At 46.4% G+C, this 18,995-nt stretch overlaps 1 protein-coding gene across 1 annotated transcript in view; it reads right to left on the bottom strand.

Annotated features, from left to right (window-relative positions):
• The window catches only part of LAMA3 (laminin subunit alpha 3), a 285,924-nt gene that overhangs the window by 92,970 nt on the left and 173,959 nt on the right, over positions 1–18,995 (bottom strand). Inside the window, exons 26-32 of the mRNA XM_053571366.1 lie at positions 17,229–17,326; positions 16,219–16,363; positions 13,610–13,736; positions 13,398–13,537; positions 11,172–11,287; positions 9,605–9,816; positions 8,164–8,368 (exon numbers count right to left, since the gene is read on the bottom strand). Of these exons, the coding sequence (XP_053427341.1) occupies positions 8,164–8,368; positions 9,605–9,816; positions 11,172–11,287; positions 13,398–13,537; positions 13,610–13,736; positions 16,219–16,363; positions 17,229–17,326 (1,043 nt within the window). The remainder of the gene's footprint in view (positions 1–8,163; positions 8,369–9,604; positions 9,817–11,171; positions 11,288–13,397; positions 13,538–13,609; positions 13,737–16,218; positions 16,364–17,228; positions 17,327–18,995) is intronic.

The raw sequence follows: 18,995 nt of genomic DNA, 5'->3' as shown, positions 1-18,995 counted from the left end.
CATGGGACTGTCACAAACTGTCGACATATAGAGGTGGTCAACATAAGAAACTAGGCCTACGGTACTGATGTGGTTGTCTGGTCTATGAAAATTAGGTCACTTTAAGGAGGTGGTCAGTGTAGGGAGGTGGCCAACTGTGGAGGTTCTCTATATTAGAAATGTGGAGAATTTTTTTAAACATTTTTGATTTTTTTTGTACTTTTTGCTTTCAACATCCTGAACCACAGTTTCCATGTACAGTAGAACGTCTCAGTACAGTAGGCCTAGTTCCTTATGTTGACCACCGTGTGTTGACCAGTTTGTTACAGTCCTTTGAGTGATCAACCAACAGAGGTCCTACTGTTCTGTGAAGCACACTGCATACATGTACATTAACAAAGGGGATCTGTTAGCTAGGGGTCACCTAGATTACTTTCTTTAATTTTTTTTTTAGAAATGTGTTTTTAATAAGCATATAGAAAATACCAAATGTAAAGTGTCACCTATCTCTGAATCCTTATGAATATATCCTTCTCTGGTGATGATTCTAAAAAGCATAACCTTATGTCCCATTAAGTTTGCTTTTTGGCAAATACCTACTTATAACCAGATGAAGGATTTCATTTTTTTTTTATTAAATCATAGCTGTGTGCATTGATATAATCATGGGGCGTTATTCACTAGCTTCACAGACTGTTTACCAAGTTTCACATATACCCTTGTAAGATGCACCGCTGGTGTAATCCCACCAATCCCCTTCCCTCTACCCCCCTCCCTTTCCCCCTTCCCCCGATTCTTAGGTTGTAACTGGGTTATAGCTTTCATGTGAAAACCCTAAATTAGTTTCATAGTAGGGCTGAGTACATTGGGTACTTTTTCTTCCATTCTTGAGATACTTTACTAAGAAGAATATGTTCCAGCTCCATCCATGTAAACATGAAAGAGGTAAAGTCTCCATCTTTCTTTAAGGCTGCATAATATTCCATGGTGTACATATACCACAATTTATTAATCCATTCATGGATCAATGGGCACTTGGGCTTCTTCCATGATTTAGCAATTATGAATTGAGCTGCAATAAACATTCTGGTACAAATATCTTTGTTATGATGTGATTTTTGGTCTTCTGGGTATATGCCCAGTAGAGGGATTACAGGATTGAATGGCAGATCTATTTTTAGATCTCTAAGTGTTCTCCATATCTCTTTCCAAAAGGAATATATTAATTTGCATTCCCACCAGCAGTGCAAAAGTGTTCCCTTTTCTCCATATCTGTGCCAACATCTCTTGTCTTGGGATTTTGTGATATAGGCTAGTCTCACTGGAGTTAGATGCTATCTCAAAGTAGTTTTGATTTGCATTTCACTGATGATTAAAGATGATGAGCATTTTTTCATATGTCTGAAGGCCAGGCACCTGTCTTCTTCAGAGAAGTTTCTCTTCAAATCCCTTGCCCAGCCTGCGATGGGATCCCAGGATTTCATATTTGATTAAGAGCACGAATTTGGAAACAGGCAACCTAGGTTGGAATCCCAATTCTAGCACTTACCGGACTTTAGGCAAATTCATCTCTTTACAACCAAACTTCCTTATCTCTAAAAGCGTAAATAATGACACCTGCTGTATGGGGTTACTGGGAGGATTAAATAAGATAAGACACGTAAAAACCTTTTGAACAGTGCCTGGCTCTCAGACGGGTACTTGCTATAATTATTCTTGTTGTGTTATTGGCCAAGGAGAGCAAATGGGTGTCCTTTATCCACTCAGAACACCTGAAAGGGACCAAACTGGCTTTCCCTGCAGCTGACAAGGTAAATGGCAGTTCAGTTCTTCCAGCCCCATCCCTCTCATCTTTCTTCCTATCTGATGCCTACAGAAATTGTTTTGTAAGAAAGAAAGTATACAAGAAACCATGCTGAGAGCAACGTAGGTGTAGAGTGTGAAAGTTCACTCTAGCACAGTGGGCTGCAAACTTTGGGAGGGGATCAGAGACCCTTCTGGGAAGCAGAAGGACAGGGGCCATCTTCTCAGAAAGTGCTCCCCACACAGACACTCGCTCTTACACATTTTACAGTCCGGTCCCCATCAGAGGCTTCCTGGGCCCCAGATTAATAACACCTGCCCTCTTGTGAGGCTCAGCATAAATGTAATCAGAGTCCTGCCAAGAAAACATAAAGCCTGTCCCCAGATGATTCCTGATTTGTGGAGAGCTGGTGCGTGTGGAGCCTAAGAACTCCGGTGGTCTGGAGATGGGAAAGAAGAGGGTGCAGGTAACCCCTCCCCGAACAAAAAGCATCAGAGAGAGGAACCTTGGAACAGAAGTGAGCCTTTGGAGATGACTTGCCTGGCAGAGAAGGAAAGAGTATCAAGCACAGGGGAGCAGTGTTGTCATCGTGAAGCGCCAGCCTGACAGCTCAGCATTCTGAGGTCCAGAGGTTTCATTTCCCAGACATGCAGGGCTTCCGGCCAAGGGCGCGTTAATTGAATGTGGGTTGCAAACGAGCAGTTGGCACAGTGGACACCACGGGTGAACGAGGGTTCAGACTCGGCAGGTGAGATCACACAGACTAGAGTCTGGTTTTTTGTGTTGTTGTAAACTGGTCTCCCTGTTTGCTTCAGAACGTATGTGAGCTGACAGGGTGGGAAGGAGAGTGGGCTGAGAGGGCACAGCCACATCATTAATAAGGGATCAAGCCCCAAGCCTCACTCAGCATGTCTGGAGCAGTGGGGAGAGCACAGGAGCGGGTGAGGAAAAGCCAGCTCTGAGCGGAGTGATGGGAGTGCTGAGCTGTGAACAGGACACTCACTGTGTGGGCTGGCTGGGGCTGAGAGGCCAGGGTAGCCAAACTTGGAGAATGCACTACCTATTTTCCTGAGTAATGCATTGTGTAGACTTTAGACCATTGACCGTGTGAATCCTGCACACAAACAAGAAACTCAAGCAGTTTCTCATGACAGGGGAAAAAAAAAAAGGGAAACTTCCTTTTGAAAGCCTGGCTGCACATCTTTTGAAATGACCTCCAATCTGCCTGACTTGGCACTTTCTCGAGGGAGACTCTTTGTTCTCCAAGAAGCTGCCCTCACAGAAGCAAGAAGATTCTGTCAGCTGCTGCTGCTGCTGCCTGTAGGTCGGCAGCTCCGGGGAAGCAGGCGCAGGGAAGTCAACGTCAGGGCCATGGGCTTGCAGCCAAATGTTATGCAACCCCATCTGCTCGTGTGTGGATGCCCGCTCCGGGTCTCAGAGCACCAGGCCCAGATGTGTTAGGCTGCACTTTACCCCTGCGCATTCAACACCGCAGGGCCCTTCACGTTATGCCTGCATCAAACTCTAGAGCCCACGGCCTGCCTCGGACACTCATTCACTCAACCGAGAATTATCGGGCACCTTCCATGGACACATCCCTGGGTAGTGGGAGGGAGCAGATAGTGTCAGTCGGTCTTGACTCAGGCACATTTTCACTGAGTACCCAGGACCTAGGGATGTGCAAAGTTAAGTCACCATGTGAGAATGAGCCAGCTAAGCTAAGCACTGGCCAGACCACGAGGAGGTCTCTGCGGACTTGTGGAGGGCATTGTGTCGCCTTTGAGTTAGGATGTCTAACACAAATCCTTGAAGGAGAGTCATAATTTGGGGTGGCAGAGAGGAGCAGGGAGTTTTCATAACTGGAGAACGGAACATGTACAGAAAGTGTTTTGAAGAAGTGAGAAAACCAAGCTGAGAAGAAAAGAAGGCACAAGCTAAGGAACGTGGGGGCCAGCTGAGCGTGGGAAGTCGGTCTGTATGTGTGTGAAGGGGTGTCCTGCAGAGCCCTGTGTCCCTGTGACACACCAGTCACCACACTGCACTGTCCTGCCCGGGCACAGTGGCTCATGCCTGCAATCCTAGCACTCTGGGTGGCCGAGGCATGTGCATGCCTTGAGCTTACGAGTTCAAGACCAGCCTGAACAAAAGCGAGATCCCATCTCTACTAAAAATAGAAAAACTGAGGCAAGAGGATTGCTGGAGCTCAAGTTGGAGGTTGCTGTGAGCTATGATGCTACTGCACTCTACCCAGGGCAACAGCTTGAGACTCTTATCTCAAAAAAAAAAAAAAGACAGAGACCAACGACCTGTGTGCCTTCCATAAGGCACAGTGTCCAATTTAGAGTAGGTATTTGTACACTTTGAGCTATAAAACGTATGTGAAATAGAATTTAAGGCAAAATAACCCCCCCCCCAAAACCTCACAAGGAACTGAGGGAGCCATTTCATCCTCGTTAAAATAACAACAACAACAAAAATCACATGCCAAGAAGAAAAGAAATCAGAGAGAGTAAATCACAAACATATACGTACTTCTCAACATTGTTTCAAGTTTCATAGACTAATAGTCCCATACATTACCGACAAAATTATGGGGAAAACAGATTTTTAAATCCCATTATAATCATGTATTTATCATATTCCTCTTAGATTAAGGGGAAAGAAAGAAAAGAAAAGAAAAGAAAAGAAGGACGGGGAAGGAGAAGGGAAGGGAGCAGGCAGCAGAGACAAGCATCAACTTTGTGCCGACTCACACCACCTGTCCTCCCCATCTAGGGCAGAAGGAAGAAACACAGCCCATGAAACAGCCCGAGAAGGATCATCCAGGCAGATGAGGGGAAAGGGTGAAGGATGACAGGGGAGTGCAGGTGAGAGCTCTGAGGTCCCCCTGTGCAGCAGTCCCCATGTCCCAGCACTCACACATGGCCCGGCTGGCCCCATTCTGATTATTCAATGAAGTGCATCAGCGGAATTGCCTCTGGAAGTTGTTAGGGCTCAGGGATTGATGCCTAGCTGGAAGTAGGCCTGTTCCAAGAATGCCAAGTCTATGACCTTTTCTGGTATTTCATTTCTCCATCTAATACAAACACTTAGTATATCTATGAGGAGACAGAGGTCGTCCCAAAAGGCTGTCGCCACCATTCTTCAGAAAAGGCATGTTGTATAGGTGGCTCTGCTGGCTGTCTGGGGGGACTGCTGTCTCCTTTAATCAATCTTGAAATGGTCTGAACGTGGGTGACATCATGACTGCTTTTAAAAGCAGTGTTCCCCAGGTTCCTTGTAACTGTCAAAGATTGATAAAATCTTCTGAGTAGACCTTTTGCGTGTTCAAAGACTTTGGCGGTACACACCTTCCCTTATTAAAAGCAGGTAGAAAGTTACTTTTTATTACCCCTATATTTGATTGAATATACATATAGTGAAACTTCTGTAAGTTGACCACCCAGGTCTGTAACAAACTGATGGTCAACATAAGGCCTACTGTACTGCTTTGCACATGGGATGCATGTCCAGTCTATGAAAATTAGGTCACCTTAAGGAGATGGTCAGTGTAGGGAGTTGGTCAACTAGGGAAGAGGTTCTACTGTATTTGCTGTTTTGTGTTGCTATAAAAATGAAAATTTCAACAAGGTAAGTATCTTTATGATTTCAATCTAATGGGGTTGACCGAAATAATAGGCTTCTGGGGTATTTATAGAATATAATTTTCAATCAGAGATTGAAGAAGAAACAGAATCAGAATTTTCAATTTAGATGGGGAGTCAGAGATGATTTTAATAATTCTCTTTACAGATTCAGAAACTGAGACCCAGGAAGGCAAAGGCCTTGCCCAAGTCTAGCTCGAAGTCAACTGGACGTATTCCCAATTGTCTTTAAAATTATGCCAATTTAAATTAAGTAAAGCTTGAGTATTGTGGATTCCTAGAATTATTTTTGTAATTCATTTTAAAGTAGATTAATATTTATAACAGTTTGACCTTCTTTTAGTAAGATAAACTGTAACACCAATAAGTACTCAAGTTCAATTTGAAAATTCAAAGTTTTCAGCTTGGTAAAAGCGTTAGGTTCCTCTAAACATCAGGAAACAGGAAATGTTTTTGGGGGGGGGGGACAAACAGTCTTTCCTCTAATATTTTATAAAGTAATAATTCTTTCAGGCAATCAAAAGCTTTTCCAGTATTTACACTGGAATTACCATCAGCAATTTGTGCAATTTATAGTCATAGAATAAACTGAAAGTTTTTCTTCCGTTATCTGCCAGGGTTCTTTTATGACAAATCCACTTTGATCGTGCATAGTAATAACCCAGTGGGTTATTACAGTCTCTTTGGCAATGTCAAAGTAAACAATTCCACATCTTGGGTTAAGTGTGATACAAGTAAGATTCCATTCCTCTTGGTGCTCTCAGGTTTGGGCAAAACTAGAGACATGCCTCAGTCCTGAGCTAGGAATTTTCCAGGCTATTAAATTGTCATGGGCAGGGAGGGTTTGGTCAAAACTTTTTAAAGTTTCTACTTAAAATACTAGGGTGATTCTATCCATTACCTCCTGATGTCTCAACTGATTTTAAAAACATTATAACATTCTTGGTTTTATTTTTCCGTGGTGGCAGCGCTGAGAAACTGTGCGAAGTTCTGTTTGCAGAGACTGACCCTGTTGTGAATCCTACCGCTCCTTCTCCTCCTCCTTTGTTCCTTTGCTTCCTGTGATTAGACTCGGGTATCCCCGCAGGGACCCAAATCTGAGCCACAGAGTTGAGTCAGGCAGGACTCACCTTGTGGTTTTAAAGACTTGGAATGTTTGGTGACTCAAGTTTTTCTCCCAGCTTCCTTACAAGGGCCTGGCAGCACAAGGAGTTGGTAAGCACCAGGCAGCGATTAGAGGTGTGGGGAAGGGTCTGTCTATAGGAAAAGTGGAAGCAGTGCTGCTATAGAGAGTTGAATCCTGCCTCCCCGAAGAATTAGCCCAAGATCTAAACCTGAGAACATGACCTTGTTTGGAAATGGGGTCTTCACAGGTATAATCAAGGTAAGATGAGGATTCCTGGCAGTAAGGGAGGCCCCAGTTTGACTGGTGTCCTTAAAGAAAATGAGAAGAGACACAGACACACCCCTGAGAGGGCGCCACGTGACTTGGGCACCACGTGACTGAGGACAGAGACACTCCGTGAGGACAGCATGTGATGACAGAAGCAGAGATCAGAGCAATACAGCCACAAGCCCAGGAAGTCCAAGGGACACCAGGAGATAAGAGAAAGGCCTGGGACAGATTCCTCCCGGGGGCCTCCACCAGGACCCAGCCCTGCTGACATCTTGATCTCAAACTCCTACACGCCAGAAATGTGAGAGAATAAATTTCTGTCATTTTAAGCCACCCTGTTGGTCGTCACTTGTTACAGCAGCTGCAGGAAACCAACACATCTGCCCTCAAGCTGGAGTGCTTGTCACTAGCAGCTCCGGCCCTTCCTGGCTCTCATGCTGAAATCACAGGCCACAACCCCCGTCACTTCTCTGTGCCTGGGCTGCACATCTGTGTTGGGGGTGTGGGGTGGATAGTGAACCCCATGCTTCCCCTGCACACAGCCACACTGGCCTGAGCTCTGGAAGCTGTGGCCCAGTTTTCCCATCATGTAACCCCCAGCCCAATCCTTTCCAGCCTTTTCTAAGAATTGAATCCTGTTCTTTATCCCTATGGCCACTGGCTCTGCTGAAATCAGTCAGGCTCATCACCTGGAACCATGCAAGGGATGCTGGCCTCACCTTCCAAGGCAGAGCCCGGGCTGCTGAACCAAACAGTATCAAGGCATCTGCTTTGGGCATCTGGGGCCCACATTTGCAACCTGTCTCTTAGCTTCATGCACGGGAGTGCTCGGTGGTCCTCTGAGGCCAGCCCCACTCTCTGCTCCCCAGGGCACACCCTACCCAGCCAGACTCGCTTCCCATTCTTAACCAAGCCCTGCTGTGGAGGCGTCGGCTCCCCTTCCAGCTCAAGGATCACAGACTGTCGTTCACTGTCCTTAAGACACAGCGGTCTAACCCTAGAATGAGGGCTCACAGCCCATGCCTACACACAGGCCTCACAGTGAGGCTATAAAGGTTACTGATAACTTAATTACCCACAGGTGGCAACACAGAACACGATCCTAAGGCGACAACATGCTGGGGTGCACGCACAAGGCTGCTCTGGCCTGGCAGCTGGTGATCCCAGTGGCCCTGAGCCTGAAGGGAACGATCCCTCCACCCACCACAGCACAACCCAACCTGAGGAAGCTCACCAGGCACTCCTGGACAGGTGGGAAGTGATGATGGCCAGCATGGACAGATGGCATCTGGCCCCCGCCCCCATGACAGGATCTGGCAGGCCACTCCTCCTCAGCTCACCTGCACTGCCCACTGTCCCGGTCACATGCTGGGGTGGCGGCCCCGACGGTTCCCCTCCTTGAACAGTTGCAGCCTTCGCAGCCAGCCAGGGGGTGGAAGCTGAAGGAGTGTGCTTCACACGCCTCACACTGCGGGCGGACCGTGCGCGGAGGGCAGAGGCACTGCCCGGTCATCTCTTCACAGAGGCGCCGGCCGCAGCTGCACGCTGGCCAGAGGATAAAGAGATACCACGTCAGGGTTAGATGCTGCCTGACCTCTGACGGGACTACACCGACTGCCATGAGTTCCAGAAGCTTCTGAGGGGTCTGGAAGAGATGTTCTGATCAGAGAGGAATGTTTCTTGAGGCCAAGACCCCTAGATACAGTGTCTGGATACAGAATGAGGCACAGCTGGACCACCTGCTCCAAAAGGGATACTGCAGGGATCCTACCGAGTGGCTGTCGTGTGCCATTCGTGGGGCTTCTGTCCATCGGGGGGTTCTAAAAGTGAGCAGCGGATGCTTAAGCGGCTCTAAGCCACATCACCCCAGGGCATCATGGGTCCAGAGCCCAGGGTCAGGGCAGGACACAGTGGCAGGGTCCTCGTTCCCTCCTGCAGGCAAAGGCTGGTGGCCATGTGGGGACTCTGTCTGTCTGCATTCCTCCCGGTTGCCACATAAAGTGGGCTAACCTCAAAATCACAAAATACTCACAGCAGAACAATCCATACATTTTACTAACATCTTTTCACTCTGCAAATAAATGTTATACAGGTATAGAAGTATACTTATTCATGATTTCAGCAGAATGTTTTTCATATGTGCTCTGTTAACTTCCTTTCACTGAATTGCTTTTTATTAATGTTTTTATGACTTACCAAGTAATTTTACTTACAAATAAGTTAAAAGTATTTTACATTCTTTATTGAGATATTAGAGTTGTTCTTAGAGCCTTATTTTCTTTTATGAAAGACTAAACATCAATATAGCTTATGGTCTTAAAACTATTGCCAAATTTGCAATAAAATTCTTATAAGAATAAATAAAGTGGGCTAACCCTACACCGCAGGCTATAGGACAATTCTTAGATAAAGGTCCAAGGGCTTCTCATCCAGGGAGTGTGACCCTGGCTCTACTATCTCAACTGAGTTTTGGATGGGCTACAAAAATTTCAGGGGGTTCCACTAAAAGGGAATTGAGCTGTCTGAGACCCTGATGTTTAATACTATTTACACTCACCTGCTTCTCCAAATGCCTAGGTCATATGGTGTGGGAATCACAAACACATCTTCTAGAACCTTGCTACTCAGAGTGTGGGTAGCATCACCTGGGTGTTTATTAGAAATGCAGAGTCCTAGACCCCAGATCAGGTCTCTGAGTCAGACTCCAGGTGAGGGTCCAGCACAGAGAAAGTCTACAGCCTGCCCAGAGATGACCTCAGGCTCCCAGGAATGTGCACTTACCCTTGCAGTGAGGGAATCCGTAGTGGCCCGGCGCACAGCGGGTGCACTGCCGCCCGATGACATTGGGTCGGCATGGGCACTGCCCGCCCTGGGGGCTGCAGGGATGGCTGATGGCCCCAGCGGGGTGGCACTCACAAGGCAACGCACCCTTGTGGTAAAAGGCCACCAGGGACCGGGCGGAATTCTTACAGAATTCAGAGGCTGTCTGGGGGCTGTGGAGACCAATGACTCGTGGTGAGATCCCAGGAGGCGTGCCTGGAAATGCCTCCAACCTCCCCTGTTCCACCCGGCAGTGTCTTTGGGAGGGGGCAGGGCTCTGGAGTCTGGGAAGTGTGAGAAGGCGCCCCACCTGGACTCAGACCCATGCGTCCACTGCAGGAGGGGACTGCAGGGCTGGTCAGTGGGAACTTGGGTGGCTGGAATAAAAGGGTGAAAATGCACCTAACAGACGAACTCTATGGTAGGTGAATTATATCTAAATAAAGTGCCCCCAAAGCACACCTATATCTGTAATAATATAACTTTTGAAAAGATAATGAAGGGCGGCGCCTGTGGCTCAGTGGGTAGGGCGCCAGCCCCATATACCAAGGGTGGCGGATTCAAACCCAGCCCTGGCCAAACTGCAACAATAACAACAAAAAAATAGCTGGACGTTGTGGCAGGCACCTGTAGTCCCAGCTACTTGGGAGGCTGAGGCAAGAGAATCCAGGAGCTGGAGTTTGCTGTGAGCTGTGACGCCACGCACGGCACTCTGCCAAGGGTGACAGAGTGAGACTCTGTCTCTTAAAAAAAAAAAAAAAGATACTGAAGAAAAGGAAAGCTGAATGTCACATTCACCCGAATGTCAAGCTCTGTAGGCCTTATCTACACCTCATGTGACCTCACAATCTCTCACCTTCTTAGGCCTAAGCCCCCATTTACAGATAAGACATCTGAGGCTCCTAGAAGTTGAGGGACATTGTCAAGGCTGCAGGGCTTTGTAATGGCTGAGCAGATGTCTCAAGCCACAGCTGTCTGACTTCAGAGCCTTTGCTCTGAATACTCGCTACACAGGAGGCATATCTCCCAGGGCCCCTGGAGCACCTGGGTGCCTCAGGAACTTGGAGGAGGCAAACTTGGTCCTTGGCATTCAGGGGTGCAGAGAGAGAAGACAGGGAGGTGGCAGCTCAGGACACTCCCTGCTCGGGCAGATGGCCAAGGGGAGTGGGAGTTGGGGCTGACCTCCTTCCCCGTGGGGACTGTCCTGTTTGGTATCATTCAGGAATCTGTGTGAGCACACAGAAAGCAGTGAGGCAGAGAAATTTTAATCAGCCCCTGAATCCAGGTTGGAGGGAGGACCTCCGCTGAGTTTAAAGTCATGGTTCTCAGATGGCGCATTGTGAAGGCTGTCGTAGGATGACCGGTGCACAGGACGGCGTCTTCCTCCCCAGACCCCAGCTCCCTGCCACTCCCTGGGTGGTGACGGTAAGAGGACAGACCTAAGGGCCAGCCCCTCCCTGGGCCTCACAGGTCGGGAATGTGGGAGTGCCCAATGCATTCCAGAGCCTTCCCACAGGGTGACACTCACTCAATATAAAAACTGTTTCCTCCACAATTGGCGATAAACTCAAATGACTTGTCCACTGATTTTTTGTGAAGTATTTGGTAGTCATGAGTCTCTGCAGGCACCACAAGAACGCGGACCTAAAAGAAACCCACCAGGTGTCACTGGGTTTCCATGACAAGCACACCCAAGGCTATTATTTATGCAGGCTAAGCATCTCTGGTCCGAAAATTCAAAAGTCCAAAATGCTTCAAAATCTGACACTTTTGGACCACTGACATGATGCTCAAAGGACATGCTCAAAAGAAATGCTCCTTGGAGGAGGATTTCAGATTTCAGATTTTTGAGTTGGGGATGCTCAACCCATAAGCATCACACAAACATTCAAAAGTTTGAAAAAAATCCCAAATCTGGTCCCAAGCATTTCCGATAAGGGCCACTCAACTGGTACTTTCTCTTCACCAAGAACAATGCTCTTTATCAGTCCAAGTCCAAGAGCAAATGAATCAGGATTTGTGAAATCACAAGAGCAAATATTAACATCAGCCAGGGTTAGAGGCTCCATCCACATGGCTGTGCAGGGAGCAGGGAGCACCAGACAGACGCCTGGGAGCACCACCTGCTCAGAGAAGCAGCAGCTGCAAGGGCCGGCTGGGCTGGAGGCCTTGGGGTGAGCAGGGCCCTGTTAGATGGCCAAGGCCTGGTCATCCATGCCTGGGATTCCCTCAGCTGTCTGTCATGAATAACTGTAGCCCAGTCTTTAAAAGTGCTGCTTGGTTCCCTCTGCCTGTACAAACCAGTTTACGCCCACAGCAAATGCTGCAGATTTCTTTCAAATGTATTTGCCAACTGTGCACCAGATTATGGGGCTTACAGAGTTTATTGCTCTCACAATATTCAATTCAATAAGCATTGGCCAAGCACCATGCTCCAGGCAGTGTTCTAGGCACAGGAGATGCGCAATTGATAGTCAGGGCCCTGTCCCCCAGGAAGACAACACCCTTGTAGGGTAGAGAAGGCACAGCTCAGGGCTGGAGAGCACCACAGTGGGGTCTGGGTGAGGGGCCTGGTTCCCTGGAAGGCTTTGCAGACACGATGACTTAATTCTGAGCTGGATGAATGAGTCAACAGGACTTTTCCAAGCAGAGATGTAGAAATGTTAGAAAAAGGGACAGCATGAGAAAGCCTAGTGGTGTGAGAGGAAATGGCATGTCTGGGGGCTTGAGAATGGGTCAGCACCGCCAGAGAGAGACGTGTGGGAGGGGGAGGCCTGGAGCACAGTAAAGGCAGGAAGGGAGGGTGAGAGATGGGTTAGACGTGATCCCAGGGAAGCACACGAACAGCATCCTGTCAGTGGTGGGGGTCATCTGGCATGCTCTGAGCCCTGCTCAGGTCAGGCATGTCACTGCTAAGAGCATGGAGGTGGGAAGGAAGAAGGGAGACCATGGCAGGTGGTTGGTCCCATCCAACTGAGGGAAAGGATGGTCAAGGAGAACAATGGGACCCAAATGGAACAGATGCTTGAAAGAGACACGGCAGAGGACACATTCACAGTGTGTGATGCCTGAGTCTGTAGTAGCAAAGATGGTGGAGAAAGAGGTCGCCGGGTCGCTGTAGTGAGCAGGGTGCGGTGCACTGGGCTGCGCAGGGAGCAGGCTGCGTGCGAGGGATCTGGGCAGTCTCCAGGAAGCCAGTATGCAGTAGGTGGTCATGCACTGGGCCTAGAAAGCTCAGGAAAGATTGGAGATGAATTTACAGGGGTGAGCATCCTTCCCGCAGAGGAGCGAATAGAATCACTGGGTGCACGTGAAGTATCCAGAGAGAAATGATACGAGGAGGTCCCGTGTCAAACTCTACCAACACACAGAAACAAGGGGGAGGGAGAAACCACAGAAGAAGCGCTGGCCAAAGCCGGAGATAACCAAGGGAACACACCTGTAGAAGCCGAAGGACAGGAGTGGGAAATGCTGCAGAGAGAGCAGTGGGGGAGGGGTGAGCAGGGGCAGTGGAGGGCGAGGGGCTCACTCTTAGTCAGCCCCACTTCCCGGGACTTTAATTGTCACGTGCTTTTTTCTTCTTCTTCTTCTTCTTTTTTTTTTTTAGTAAAAGATAACTATAAAATTTAAATGCTTTTCTATAAATTTGACTTCAGCTCCTTGGAGGAACTATTACCACAGGCCTCACAGATACAAAGAATGGGCAACCTAGGCAGCTGTGGGAGAAGCGAGTTGAGGGACAAGCAGAACGCACCAGAACTAAAGACTTTCCTTCTGGAACCTTCACCGTCACAGCCACCTCTGGCTCTGAGATGTCAAACTCAACCCGGCCTTCGGAGACCACTTGATCCCGGCAGCCCAGTACATGGGGGCAAAAAGAGGCCTGGAAGGAACCTGGGAGAGAGAAAACTTCCTGTCACGTGGCTGCGAGGTCGGGGCAGGTGGGCTGGGGGGCCTGCTGCTCACCTGACCTCGGTCGCCCACCCTGCACCGACACCTGTGCGGGAAAGGTCGGGTGCTCTGGTTGATGGAAATGAATGACAAAGATGTATCGGCCCAGGTGGGGGATAAGTCCTCTCAGGGTCACTTGGTTCTAAGAGGGAAAAAGGAGGAAAAAACCCTCAAGCTGAAGAGCTATGAATGAGGAGAATCACAGAGTATTTAAAGGTCAAAAACAACCTAGGTATTTACCCAAGAGAACTGACAATCTATATTGACACAGAAATTTCACATGGATGTTTATAGCAGCTTTACTTATAATCACAAAAACTGGAAACCAACTATCTCTCACCTGCAGAATGGATAAACAAACTGTGGAACAAGCGTAAATACTGTTGGAGGGGGTAATTTGGTACATCTTGTTGAAAATTGTTTGGTACTTCAGTGTAACTGGCTTATTGTACCCTCAATGAATCCCCAACAATAAAAAAAAAAGAAAAAAAAAAAAGAAAATAAAAAAAAAAAAACAAAAAGAAAATTGTTTGGTACTGTAGGACATATAACCTAGCAATTGCACTCCTGAGTACATCCCCAACCAAAATGCATAATATGTTTGCCAAGTGGCCATACAAGAATGTTCATAGCAGCTCTATTCATAATTACTAGGGAATAAAAAGTCTGACTCGATTTTTCTTTTTCTTTTTTGGAAATAATGTCTCACTCTGTTGCCTGGGTTAGACTGCAGTAGCATCATCACAGCTCACTGCAGCCTCCAACTCCTGGGCTCAAGTGATCTTCCTGCCTCAGCCTCCTGAGGAGCTGGGAATATAAGCATGTGCCACATGCCTTATTTTTTAATGGTAATTTTTTAATTTTTTGTAGAGATGGGGGTCTCACCATGTTGCTCAGACTGGTCTTGAACTCCTGGCCTCAAATGATCCTCCTGCCTGGGCCTTTCAAAGTGCTGGGATTACAAGTGTGGGCCATTGCACCTGCCCCAACTCCACTTTTGTTCACTGACAGCTGTCAAGCCTCATTATTCTGTTCTGTCTTCTGCCTCAAGCTAGACAAGCTGATAAGAAAGCCCAGGGGGCTCTCTCGCTTGGCCTGAGTGGGGAGTTCAACCCACACAACTCCCAGCCCATGGAAGAAGGCATCCTCCCTGGACTGCTGGCCCTCCCTCCTCTCCCACCAGCCACAGTGAAAACCACAACATGTTTTCTTTGCTCCAGCTGGGGTCTGAACACTGCTCTCCCCAGAAAGCCTCCCTGTGTAAGGAATAAATCCTCCAACCCTCAAAAAATAGCAACCGCAATAACACAAAAGATCATCCTGTCCTTTCAGATGAGAGCTGTGACTCAGGGAGGAAAAATAACTCACTGAAGGTCATTTGTCACTTGGTTTCAACTCCCCTAATATTTTAGGCTGCCTTCCCCATTTGGGACCTTGATTTTATCCCTCAGATCTTGTTAATTTCCAAACCTGATGTAGCGTGATCTGGCCTGAACCATCTTTGGGATTACAAGGACAAAATACAGGTTGAGTATCCTCAATCCAAACATCGAAACTCCAAAACTTTTTGAGCCTCCACTTTGTCCTCCTCCAAAGGAAAAGCTCACTGGAGTATTTTCAATTTTGGATTATTGGATTAGGGATGCTCAGCTGGCAAATATAACATAACTATTCCAAAATCTAAAAAAAATCCAAATCCAAAACACTTCACATCCCAAGCATTTTGGATAAGGAATATTCAACCTTTGATATCAGCACAGTAAGTATATTTCCATAATCTAGAACTTAAAAAGTCCTGTGATTTTATAGTTTACAGCGAAAAAATACACTGTCATATTATACCTTTATGCCCTAGCTTTATAATCAATAAATATTTAATTAGACTTTCCTATTTGCAGTAGGGGACTTAAAGACATTTATCAGCCACTGCTATTATTCTAACAGTCCTATGACCCATCTCGGGAAGAAAACTAATAAACTCAACAGTCTCAAACAGCAGCACCCCACAAAAGTATGAGGTCTCATGACATGAGGCCTGACAGAGCTCGGGAAGGGAAAGAGTGCGTCAGGTGGTCACAAGCAGGATGAACCAGGTGCCTGCATTTCTGGGGCTCTCCACTGAAGACAGTGGAATTTTCCTTAAATTTTAGAGAAGTCAGAATTACCAAGGTTTGTTAAAACACAAATTGCAGGCTGGGTACAGCGGCTCACGCCTCTAATCCCAACACTCTGGAAGGCTGAGGCAAATGGATCGCCTAAGCTCAGGAGTTCAAGACCAGCTTCAGCAAGAGCGAGACCCTGTCTCTATTAAAAATAGAAAAATGAGCCAGGCATTGTGGCAGGCGCCTGTAGTTCCAGTTACTCAGGAGGCTGAGACAAGAGGATGGCTCAAGTCCAAGAGTTTGAGGTTGCTGTGAGCTAGGATGCCCAGGGCACAGAGTGAGAATCTGAAACAAACAAAAAAGCCCCACAGCTTGCTGGGCCCTGTCCCCAGATCTTCTGATTTAGTAGGTCTGGGGTGAGGCCTGTGAATCTGCATTTCTAACAAGTCCCCAAATGATGTGGATGCTGCTGGTCCAGGGGCCACATTTGGAGAACTACTGACTTTGGAACAGCACACCTACCTGTGGAGCCTTCAAGGGGACTCCAGTCACAGCATCAGCAGAAGGTGAAAGATCCTGGGGTAAGCGAGGGAAGGGCTCACTCCTCAACACGTCCAAAATCAATGCCGTGGGAGGGGTTTCGTGTGCCAGGGGGACACAGGTGGCACTGAAAATTAGAGCATTTTAAAATCAACCCAAAACTACAGGATCATCCCTCAGTGAAGAGACAGACTTTGAACACAGGGCCATGTGAACATCTGAAGGTTCCACTGTCGAGGAAACACAGGATTCTGGGGACAGTCACTTAACAATGCCCCATGCAGTTTGTTAGTGTATCACAGTCTCCTGTGCAACTGAACCAGCTGAAATAGTAATTTTGAAATGAAATAAGCTAGACAAAAACTTACTGAAACTTCCCTTTCCAGAACTAAAATTAATTGTTCATTTAATATGACATTATTCACTACTCTCACCATTGTTGACATAACACTGTACAAAAGGGAACAAACCCACAGCCTCTCTCCTAGGCACAGTGAGATTTGCCTTGTCCTGGTGGGGCCACCCATCCTGACTATGCACACCAGGTTTCAGGCCTGTGTTTAGGAATTGTTTCTGGATCTACAGAAAAAAAAAAAAAAAACTTACCCAAAACCCCCATGAGTATCACTTAGCTAATTCTCATAAAATAGCTGTGAGATAGGTCATTATCTCCACGGTTTGAAGAGCCGCAGACATAGTGATTAAAGGATTGAGACAAAATGAGTCTTTTCAATGGCTCAGAACAGGGCGCAGAATCCCTGCCCTTGAGAGCTGGGCTTATCCATTTCCCCGTCTGCTTCTTTGTCTGTTTTCTGTATTATGGAATTCTGGAAAGATGGCCAGGGTAAATTATTTCTTTTCTTTTCTTTTTAAACCCATCGCCATACTTTAGCAACTTGGTGTATGATCATTTCTAAAGTATAAAGTTTCAGCCTTACAACATCACAGTATCTCTCAGAGCATAAACCCAGAGAGAGGGAGTAACACATTACCTCTGATTAACAGATCGCCCATAACTGGCCATGCAGTGGACTTGAGGCCTCACATACTCAGTTGAGAATTCTTCAACGGGTATGATGCAAATTTGATGCTATTGAGCAAATACAAATAAAAGGCACATTGCAGTTATCAGCAAAATCAATGGTCTGGTGAACACACTCTTTTTCAAAAGCCATTAAGTAAAGACTTTATCCAGAATAATTATAATCATTATTTTAAAGTCATAAAGGTTACAGGATAACATGGCCTATGGTATCATTATGTGCAACACATCCTTTTTTTTTACCTTTTTCCTAGTTATAGAGGACCACTGACTAAACTACTGTAGGAATAATCACTAAACAGAACTGAGAACTAAATCCTATGAAAGTCTACTAACAGCTCTTTTCAGTAACTCTGGGCGCCTGTGTTTTCTCTCCTGCCCTGGGCCGACGCTGGCACTTCAGATGCCCAGGCAGGGGACACGAGAAGGCAGCAGGTGGCTAGAAAGCTTGCTCCTCAGAGATGGCTGCTGCTGGAAATAGCCCTAGTTAGCTTTTGAGTCAAACAAGAAATTCAGTCCTTAACTTATCAATATACTTCATTTACAACCAAAACTGTATCACCAGCTCAAGTGCAAAGCTATTCAGTAACAACAAAAATTTTTATTGAACACTCCCGAGACTAGTCCAAGATGGACAATGCTCCGGCCCTCCTAGAGCTTCTATTCTAACGGTCAGCTTAGACTCTGATTGACATTGGACTATTTCAAAAAGGGAAAACCTATGCTTAAATATAAAGACGTAGCCACATCATACTTTCCAAAGATGAAGGGGTTAGATTCATTTGAGTTGTTATATATAAAAAAGCTGCAATTTTATAGAGATAATTTTAAAAAACTGAATTCCAGCTACTTCTTTTTTGTATTTTTTATTTTTTTAATTATTAAATCATAGCTGTGTACATTAATGCGATCATGCGGCACCATACACTGGTTTTATAGACCGTTTGACACATTTTCATCACACTGGATAACATAGCCTTCCTGGCAGTTTTTAGTTATAGTGTTAAGACATTTACATTCTACATTTACTAAGTTTCACATGTACCCTTGTAAGATGCACCGCAGGTGTAATCCCACCAATCACCCTCCCTCTGCCCATCCTCCCCGCTCCATCACCTTCCTCTCACCCTTCCCCCTATTCTTAGGTTATAACTGGGTTATAGCTTTCATGTGAAAGCCATAAATTAGTTTCATAGTAGGGCTGAGTACATTGGATACTTTTTCTTCCATTCTTGAGATACCTTACTAAGAAGAAAATGTTCCAGCTCCATCCATGTAAACATGAAAGAGGTAAAGTCTCCATCTTTCTTTAAGGCTGCATAATATTCCATGGCGTACAAATACCACAATCTATTAATCCATTCATGGACCGATGGGCACTTGGGCTTTTTCCATGACTTAGCAATTATGAATTGGGCTGCAATAAACATTCTGGTACAAATATCTTTCTTATGATGTGATTTTTGGTCTTCTGGGTATATGCCTAGTAGAGGAATTACAGGATTGAATGACAGATCTATTTTTAGATCTCTAAGTGTTCTCCAAACATCTTTCCAAAAGGAATGTATTAATTTGCATTCCCACCAGCAGTATAGAAGTGTTCCCTTTTCTCCATGTCCATGCCAACATCTCTGTCTTGGGATTTTGTGAGATGGGCTAATCTTACTGGAGTTAGATGATATCTCAAAGTAGTTTTGATTTGCATTTCTCTGATGGT

This window comes from Nycticebus coucang, chromosome 19 (assembly GCF_027406575.1).
Source record: "Nycticebus coucang isolate mNycCou1 chromosome 19, mNycCou1.pri, whole genome shotgun sequence".
In the NCBI taxonomy this organism is placed as follows: Eukaryota; Metazoa; Chordata; class Mammalia; order Primates; family Lorisidae; genus Nycticebus; species Nycticebus coucang.
Note: the sequence above shows the minus strand (reverse complement) of the source record. Positions and strands in the feature narration are given on the sequence as shown.